At 44.3% G+C, this 9,669-nt stretch overlaps 1 protein-coding gene across 1 annotated transcript in view; it reads left to right on the plus strand.

The window, feature by feature from the left end:
• Nucleotides 1-9,360: 9,360 nt before the first annotated feature.
• The window catches only part of Eif4e (eukaryotic translation initiation factor 4E), a gene marked incomplete in the record, with an annotated part of 44,420 nt that continues 44,111 nt past the window's right edge, over nucleotides 9,361-9,669 (plus strand). Inside the window, 1 exon segment of the mRNA XM_008826179.3 lies at nucleotides 9,361-9,407. Coding sequence (XP_008824401.1) covers nucleotides 9,390-9,407 — 18 coding nt within the window.

Genomic DNA, 9,669 nt, shown 5'->3' on the forward strand with positions numbered 1-9,669 from the left:
GCACTGAAAAGTCAGCTGTGATCCTAATGGGTTTTCCTTTATATGTGACTTATTTTTCTTTTGCAGCTTTCAGTATTGTCTTTGTTCTCTATGTTTAGTGTTTTTACTATGATGTGCCTTGAAGAGTTTCTTTTCTGGTCCTGTCTGTTTGGGGTTCTATTTGCTTCTTGTATTTGTATGGGCATGTCTTCCTTTAATTTTGGGAAATTTTCTATGATTCTGTTGAGGATCTGGTCCATACCATTATCTTGGGATTCTTCCCCTTCCTGTATGCCTATAATTTGTAAGTTTGGTCTTTTTATGGTGTCACACAATTCCTGCATATTCCATTCCTGTGCTTTCTTAAATTTTTCATAATCTTTGTTTCAGTTCATCCACTTTATTGTCCAGTCTTAATATTCTGTTTTCCATTTCTTTCATCCTATTGGTGAGGCTTTCTCCTGTCATTTCTAATTGGCTTACTGAGCGTTTCGCTCCCTTCTTCATTTCAGCCTGAGTAGTCTTCAATATTTCTAGCTCTTTTCTGAATTCATTCAGAAGTTTATCCCTATCTTCCTTCAGTTCTTTGATTTCTTTGTGTATTCTTTAAATTCACTGAATTCTTTTATCATGTTTATAATTGTTCTTTTGAGTTCCATGTCCTGCATTATCTCTAGGGGGTTCTCATTGTACTCCTCTAGAGGACTATTGATATTTGGTGCGGATATGTTATTCTGGTTTTTCATGTTATTTTTTCTCTGTGATTTTGACACGTGAGTTTCTTTTGTAGTTTCTGATTCTTGTGAGACTCAAGCCTTCAAGTTTAGGTCTGCTTCTTTTTATAAACTTTATGTGCCTTTGTGCTTTACTTTTTGGGCATGAAAAGCTGGTCCATCTCAGCTTCCAGTTCTCTCTTTTGATTTTATACTGGAGTGGCCAGATTGCTTTTGTCTTCAGGAGTTCCCACAGAAGTCCAAGTCAGATGAGGATCAGATGCTCTCAGGCTTCCTCCTCAGGTCTGGATCCCTCCAGGAAAGATGTTATCCTTAGGAATTTGGTGGTTGGACTGGCCTGGGAGCATGGCCCAGGAAAGATGCTGGTCTTGGGCAGCTGGTGGCTGTGCGACCCAGAGATGCAAAGGGAGATGGAGGCTGGAAGAGGCCCCAAGGGCTCCTTGGGACTGCAGGGAGGAACTGGGTTGGTCTGGATGCAAAGGATCAGGAAGCTGAGAGGTCAGCCTGGTTGTCCAGGAAAGAGGCTGGAGGGTTGTGCAGCCCAGGGAAGTAGAGGGAGGCGAGGGCAGGACCAGGCCAGGAGAGCTCCTGGGGACTGCCAGAAGGAACTGGGTTGGTCTGAATGCAAAGGATCAGGAAGCAGTTGTAGTTCGCCCGGTGTCTGGCATGCCAAGACAAGGAATGGGACAGTATCCAGGCTAGGAGGAGAGAAGGGGTGGGGGAGATGGGAGGGTGAATGGGGCTGGGGGCGTCAAGACAGAGGGCATGGTGTGCTTACCCAGGAAAGAGGCCAGTGGGTTGTGCAGGCCCAGGGAAGCAGAGGGAGGTGAGTGTATGGAGCATTTTTACCACAGAATAGATTCTACATGTTCTCTATCCTTTTCTAACGTGAACTGTCCTGCATGCAAGAACATATATTTAATTGAATTTGTGTTCTTTGCTTTTTCTGTAAGTTGGTTATCAAAATACACTAAGTGATTTAGGAAAAAGAATTCCTATCTCATTGGTGTCCAGTGAAATAGTTGGAGTAGAAAGAAAGGCTTACGGCAAGTGTTGGAGAAGGAAATGCAGCCCAAGGGGTAGCTTTCCCTTAACCACACCCACAGAGGACAACTATGACAGCCAAGCAAACCAAAAGGCCTAACACCATTTTGGAAATTGACTCAAAACAACTGCTAGGCATGTGGCACACAAGTTTAGTGTCAGCACTAGGGAGGCAGAGGCAGGTGAATCTCGAAGATAGAGGCCAACCTGATCTACCAAGCAAGTTCCAGGCCAGGCCAGCTGGGGCTACAGGGAGACTACAGAGAGAGCCTGTCTCAAAAAGACCAAAAAAACAAAAACAACAAAAACACACAAATAATTGCTGCTATGTATTCATATTTTCTGGTCAGCCCTACATGCAAATAAATATGGCCATCTACATTTGTCATATGGTTGCTTGGTGAGTCTGGAACACACACAACATGACTTAGTTGTGTCCTGAAGCAACATCTCCGTAGACTACAGATTTGTGTTTCTATGCCAGGAAACCTTGTCCCTGGAACAATTTTGGAAGTAGTCTAGGAAGTATTGTCAGCTGACTGCTAAGTGACACATTTCTTTCTTTAGACAAGATCAGTTCAGGCACTATATTGTAAGGACAGTATATGAAGCAGTGAAAACCCCGATGTCCCTCCCTACTGTTCCTTCTTACTCTGATTAAATTTTGGGGATGTTAAATAAAAACTGAGAAATGCCATTGTGTAGGACTAGCCTCCTACACTAGCCCCCAGTAATGGAGAGAGTCTTGATAAAGTTTCACATCACCATAAAGAAACTAAGCTGTTTATCTGACCTATGGAAAAATCAGGGTTAGATTTCAGTCATATTTTCTGAGTAGGTCAGTCCTAATTAGTATAATTAATGAAATTCCTCTGTCTGAATCCTTATGTTGAAACGAACTGAGGTTGATCAGTCATCTTCCTATTACTGCCTTCCTCACATGACAAGTAATTGTGAAATAACTCTGCATTTCGTTTTGTTTCTGTCAACCTTCTGTGTCTATAGAAGGCTGCTGGACTCCTTTTCTCGGCTCCCCACAGTGCTCATTCTCTTACAGAATGAAATGTCTGACTGTAGAACTGAAAAAAGAGCCAATTTAGATCTTTAAGTTCAATTGTTGTATTTTGTCCTTTGACAAGTATTTTCAATCTTGATTTATTTCTAAACTATTGATTTTACTCCATGCATATTTTATTTCTTCCAGATTTCAATTGCACAAGGTAAATTAAGTTCATTCAAACTTATTGTTGGTCCAGCATACTACTTACATCAATTTTTCACATATTCTCTACAGATTCTTTTCTCATTATTCAGAGTGTGGTCTTTACTATACAGTCCAATAACAATCTAGTCAATATTATAGACTGATGAAGAGCCTTCCTTATCTGAAAAGTCAGGCATATTTACCTCAGAATGTTATTTTGAAGATAAAATAAGGTATTCTGAGCACCTGGAAATTACTTAGCATAGCAGCTGCCTTACGCTGTAGGAATTTGCCTATATTTTCTTTACTAGACCTGAAGATAGGCTTTTTAAGAAAAAATACTTTGGAGTTTCTTCCAAATATTTATTACAATGTGCCTGCAGATGATCAAGGAGCTAATATCTTGGTAGTGAAGGCAATCAATAATTAAATAATGTATGATATCAAGCTTAGGGTGAGGGTGAGGGGAAAATAAAGCAGGGTAAGTAAGGGACAGAGTAATGGGGAAGCTAGTTTGTGGGGGTGGAAGGCGAGGAAGGAGTCCTTCAGGAGATGATGCGGAACAGAGACTTGAATGAAATGAGGGAAGTAATTACGTGACTGTGCCATTCATTATAGTGTTCCTCGTGGTGCGTGTTAGCTGCATCCTCTTTGTTCTTAGTCACGCTTCTTTATATGGTTACTGATCTATTTTTATTTTTATGACTTAGTATACCAACCAGATTTTAAAGTCCAGTAAGGAAGTGCCTATACTTCCTGTGTTCTTTAATATCCTTCACTGATTATACAGTACCCATTACTTACCACCTCTTGGATGGTTTCTTGTCAGTTCTATAAATGAACTTGTAATTAGAAATACTTCGAAGAGGGCCAGAGAGATGATTCCGTGGGTAAAAGTGCACGCCAAGGGAACCTAATGATCTGAGTTCGAGTTTCTAAACCCATGTAAAGATAGAACAGATGCCACAAAGCTGTCCTGACTCCACATGCTCATCGTGGCGCACGTGCCCACAGATAAACATCATGAGCACACATATATAAAAAAGACATGGTTTTAAAAGAAGTGCTTTGAAGAGAAACAGGCTCTGGAAGACCTAATCAGAGGAAAGCACCTAGGGTATGGAAGCGTGACTCTTGGAGTCAGGAAATGGGTTGATTCCAGCTTGTCATTGTGTATGTGGACTTCAACATGTCCCTTAATGAGTCTGTTCATCCAAGAAATTAGATAAAAATTCATGTAATTAGATAAATCACCCATATAATTGCAAAAGCCAAATGAGGTAACAAATATGGAAAATACTTAGTATTTATAAAGGACCAGTGAATATTAATTGACCTTGAATTTGTATAAGCTTGGAACAGCTAAGAATAAGTGGCTGTTGGTTCTTGGGATAATGGGATTCTTGAACATAGTACACTTTACTAAAAAAGAAGAAATAAGAAATGTATGTTTCCAGGTATGGTGGTATACCCCTAAATTTCAGCACTCAGGAGACAGACAGGAGGATTGGCCAGTTTCAGGCCAATCTGGGCCTATTTAGTGAGTTCCAGGCAAGTCTAGACTACATAGTGAGCTTCTGTCTCAAAAACAAAAATTAAAAAAACCTGGCCTTGTGGTACAGGTTTGTAATGCCACACCTTTGGGAAGCTGACACAGGAGGGTGGCAAGTTCAAAGTTTGTCTGAGGTACAAGAGTGTGGTGGCACACGCCTTTAGTCCCAGCACTTGGGAGACAAAGGTATGGGGTCGCAGGGATCTCGGAGCGCCAGCTGCTGGGCGTGGCACTGGTCTCCCGCTGGCCGCTGGGGTGCGCGCGAGTCACGCACCGTGTTGCTGAGGCTCTCTGCTACCAGGGCTGGTGGCTCTAGAGGGCTGCTGTCAGTCGCCTGGGCAGGTTCCGTCCCAAACTACCGAGCACTCCCTCGAGGTACGAGATCCACCGGATCTCGTGGGAAGTGTGGAGACGGCGAAAGCAGGGTCTCCGTGAGTCGTGGTTTACGAAGAGACAGCTCTCTCCGGGAAGACTGGATTGGAGGGAGTAAGACACAGAACTCAGCTCAGTCAGACTCAGTGGTACAGCTCCTTTATTCAGTGACTCAGCTCAGCTCCAGGTCTTAGTGATTCAGCTCCGATTAATTAGGGGAAACCAGGATATTTATACTGTGGGGGCAGTGGCAAAAGCCTTAGTGGATAGGTGCTTTCAGGATGCTCCATTTACATGTGGTGGTGGGCTTCTGCCAGGCTGCCAGACATTGCGTGATTATCACACAGGAAAACCTGGCAGTTTCAGAGCCAGAGGCCATGTTTCTGTGATGGCTACTTCAAAGATGAGTCAGGAAGAGAGTAGGAAGGCACCCTGCTGATAAAAGGAGTCTCTGCATTGAACGCCGAGCCCCGTGGGCTATCCGGACATGAAGAGACTGCTACTCTTCACAACAGGGGTCCCCAACACAAAGGCAGGTGGATCTCTGTGAGTTCAAGGCTAGCCTGGTCTACATAGCGAGTAAAAAAAAAAAAAAAAGAAAGCCTCGCTTCAAAGTCCAAAAACAAAAAAAAAAAAAAAAAAAAAAAAGAGTGAGTTTAAGGCTGGCCAGCCTGGGCAACTTAATGAGACCCTGTCTCAAAATAAAGACTAAGGAGAGTTGTGGATATAGCTCAATGGTAGAGCACTTGCCTAGCATATTCCAGAAAGGAAGAAAGAAATTTATGCCATATCATTGTAATGACAAATAACATTAAATACTTATTCTGCTGCAAGAACCATTCCAAACATCATTCTTCACTAGTCAAATAAAACAATAATTTCCCCATGTAACTCTTGAAAAAAAGTGAGGCACAAAGAGACTAAAGACTCTGCCTGCCAACACAACAAGCAACAGGAGGCAGCATGATAACTTGACACAACACCAAATGTTCTTAACGACAGAACTGTACAATTATAACTTCAAAAACTATTTTTCATCTTAGAAGACATCATCTATCATCTTGAATCTCTCCTGAAGGAAAATTGCCATAATAATAAAAATAGAGCATAAGTTACAGTACAGGTACTATGAAGTTTAGAGAAAGTGAGCAGGGTTAAAAAATGTAACTAGAAGTTGGTTTTTTTTTTTTTTTCTTTTTGGTCTTTTTGAGACAAGGTCTTCTTATAGCTACAGCTGGCCTGGATTTGCTAATGGAGACCAGGCTGGCCTCCAACTCACAGAGCTCCTCCTGCCTCTGCCTCCCAAGTCCTGGGATTAAAGGCATGAGCCACCATGCCCGGCATGCTTCTTTTTTAAAAAGTATTTTATTATTTTTATGCGTATGAGTGTATTGCCTGCACCTATGTAAGTGCACCTGTGTCATGCAATGCCTATGGAGGTCAGAAGAATTTGATGGATTTCCTGGAACTGGAGTTATGGATAGTTGTTAGCCACCATGTGGGTGCTGGGAATCGAACTCAGGTCGTCTGGAAGAGCACTGAGTGATCTTAACCACTGAGCCATCTCTCTAGCCCCTAAACTTTCTTTTTCTTAATTATAAGCATACATATAGTAGCAAGGTAATAAATGCATTTTTAAGTTAATACATAAGATGTAAAATTTCTGCTGGGTATATTTGAGAGTAGCACAGAGTTGGGCATAGATTGCCAATGCCTTTACTTCCTGCTTCTCTGGAGGCTGAGATGAGAGGATTCTTTGAGTCCAGGAGTTCAAGACTACCTTGGACAAAATAACAAGACATTGTCTAAATAAATAAATAAATAAGAAAAATAAAATTACACACAGACATAACACATAAAACCTAGTCACCAAATATTTGACATAATACAGTCTCAGTGTTCACATTAGGCAGAGGTACATGATTATTAAAAAATGCAACAGGCATACACAAATATAGATATCAGTTAAAGTACAAAGAATAGGGGCATAGTGAAATAGTGTAAAAGCACAAGTCTTTTTTTAGAGGGCAAGAGTGTTGGGGGTTGAATCCAAGGCCTTCAACACATTAGGCAAACATTCTACCTGTGAGCTACACCCATAGTCCAAAGTATGAATTTTGATTGACACTGGAGGAGGGAGGGGTGAAGACAAAACAATACACATGAAAGCTATTTAAAACATGCTTCACCAATATCACTGGCTTTCAGGCTCATCTGGGTGTTTTCTTAGCCATCTGGTTGATTTTTGCTATTATCAGCTTCATGAAAACAGAATATTTATATGTGGTCTTTCATTTTTTTTTTTTTTTTTTTTGAGAGAAGGTTGCATGTAGCTTAGGCTGGTCTGGAATTTGCTGTGTAACTGAATTTGAATTTCTGATCATCCAGAGTGCTGGCTGGGATTACAGGCTTGTATACCATGCAGGTTTTATGTGTTCCTGGAGATCAAGACCCAGGCTTCCTGCATGCTGTGCAAGCACTCTACCAACTGAACTACATCCACAGCATGCCATGCTATCTTTTCAAGGAAATCAACCAGACGTCACTTTTTACCAGCAGTAAATAATCAAAGAAATCAACTGTAATTACTTTGGATAGTATAACAGGCTTTATATGTAGAAATCCCTCTGTTTAGTTTTCAGAATTCTATCTTCTTTAGAATCTACTGACAGTGACTAAACAAAAGCTTTCATTAATCTCCTCTGCCATTCTGGTAAACCAAAACATAGGAAGAGGCATCGGCTTTGAGTTCTTATACAACCTCAATTATGTGTTAGTCAAGCCAAGCATCCATTATGTACTCAATAATTACTATGACACAGCCCTGGACATCAGCAACACCATAAGGAGGCAGGGCACCAGCAGCCTGCTTCTCTTGCTTTTCCTGCAAGCAGATCATGCCATTAGAATTCTGCCTAGACCTCTGCATCCCTTTGTTGTATTAACCCAGTCGTGCAGAATTACAACGTCTTGAGAAATGACAGTATAGTAACTTAGAAGAAAATGTAGCATGCCAGTGTGGGGGACAAATTAATAGTCGTCGGTGGCTGTTATGAACATAATTTCTTGAACATTAAAGCTTCTATTGAGAGCAGCTGTATTTGTAAAGAAAAAAATGAACTTGAGACTTAAAAACTGTATTGGTGTACATTGTAACGTAACAAAGTAAACAAAACAAAAATTAAAAACACTGTTATGGGTAGGGACCGTAGCTCCGTTGGTAAGAGTGCTTGCCTAGCACTCACCAGAAGCCCTGGGTTTGACCCCTAGCACCAAATTACCCGAGTGGTGGCACTTTGTGGTTACGTAGAGTCAGGAGGATCAGGGATTCAAAACCAGCAAGTTCGAGGCCGCGCTGGGCTACAGGAAATTCATGGTGGGAAAAAATGGGGGTTAAACTTCAGGAGAAGCAGTTGATTCTTAAGAAAGCATGCGGTTGCTTCTAAGCTTTTGGAGTCCGATGCCTTTTCAAAGCTGGTTACAGTCATTACACAGCACACCCTTGTGAGGTAAGTGTATCTGGTTCATAAATGGAAAAGCGGAGGCGCTGAGAGATTAAGTCACTCGCTTAAGGAGCATGACTCAATGTCAAGTCATAGTTGACTCGGCTTAACGACTCCTCACCGTCAGTCCAGGGCTGAGTCAGGGAAGCCCGGAGTGGTTTCCCAGGCTGGCACCTGGACGTAGACCATTTCCATTCACGTTCAAGCAGAATACTGGAACCGACTGGACAGAACTTCCCCAAAATTTTTTTTTAAACTTCCAGTAAGATTCAGCCCCAGGTCTTCATCTAAGGGCCGGGAACCAGAAAAGCCGACGCGTGCACTCCCCCACCCCAGAGCGTGCGAGTAGGTGGGTACCGGCGGGTCTTGCCCATCCTCCGGGGCTGCGATGGCAACAGGTGACCACCGGCGTTAGGCCGGGGTCGGGGGAGCACGGACCGCCTCGAAGCCTCGCCATCGCCGCCGCTTTCGGAAACTTCGAGAAAATGCTGGGAGGCGAAAGGAAAGCCACATAAATCCCACATCAACGCATGCAGGACCTCGGCTAAGCCAATGAAGCCGTCTTGTGCGTGCTGAGCTTGCAGTTCCCGAGCTCCTGGGGAAGATGGGAGGCCGGGGCGACCTAGGGCACGGCAGGCATGCCCCGCGGTGAGCACGCCCGTAGGTTCCAGGCCGCAGAGCGCAGGACCACAGCCCGTTCTGCAGCACGCGCGACCGCGGTGCAGACAGCCGATCACCTTGCCCGGCAGCCACGTGACCCGCCTTTTTCAAAAAAAGAAAAAAAAAAAACTTTGCCTTAAAAAAAAGAGCGCAAGAAGAGACTCCACTTCCCAGAAGCCTCTGGTTCCCCACGCAGCTGCAGTAGCGCAGGCGCCGCCGGGGCCAAACGGGCACGTCCGTCACGTGGAAACGAGCCGGCCAATCCGGTTTGAATCTCATTTTTTTTCCTCTCGCCCCCCCCCCACCCCCCAGGAGCGGTTGTGCGATCAGATCGATCTAAGATGGCGACTGTGGAACCGGTGAGTGTTGCCTTCGCCCCCACCCCCGAGGGTCCCCGCGCTCCGGCTCCGTCCGCCCAAGGGCTCCCCGCGGGACGCAGTTCCCGGCGCGCACTCCGCCCTCGGCCGCGCTGAGCCGGTGTCCCCAAGCCTGACCTTCCGCGGGCAGCTGCGGTGCCCGGCCGGCGGCAGCGTGGACGCACACGGCGTGTTGGGGCCCGGGCCCCGGCCATGGGGGAGGGGCGGCGCGGCCCCAGGTGCGGCGGACGGGCCGCGCGGGGAG

The sequence above is a fragment of the Nannospalax galili genome, unplaced genomic scaffold (genome assembly GCF_000622305.1).
Source record: "Nannospalax galili isolate Female #2095 unplaced genomic scaffold, S.galili_v1.0 scaffold189, whole genome shotgun sequence".
In the NCBI taxonomy this organism is placed as follows: Eukaryota; Metazoa; Chordata; class Mammalia; order Rodentia; family Spalacidae; genus Nannospalax; species Nannospalax galili.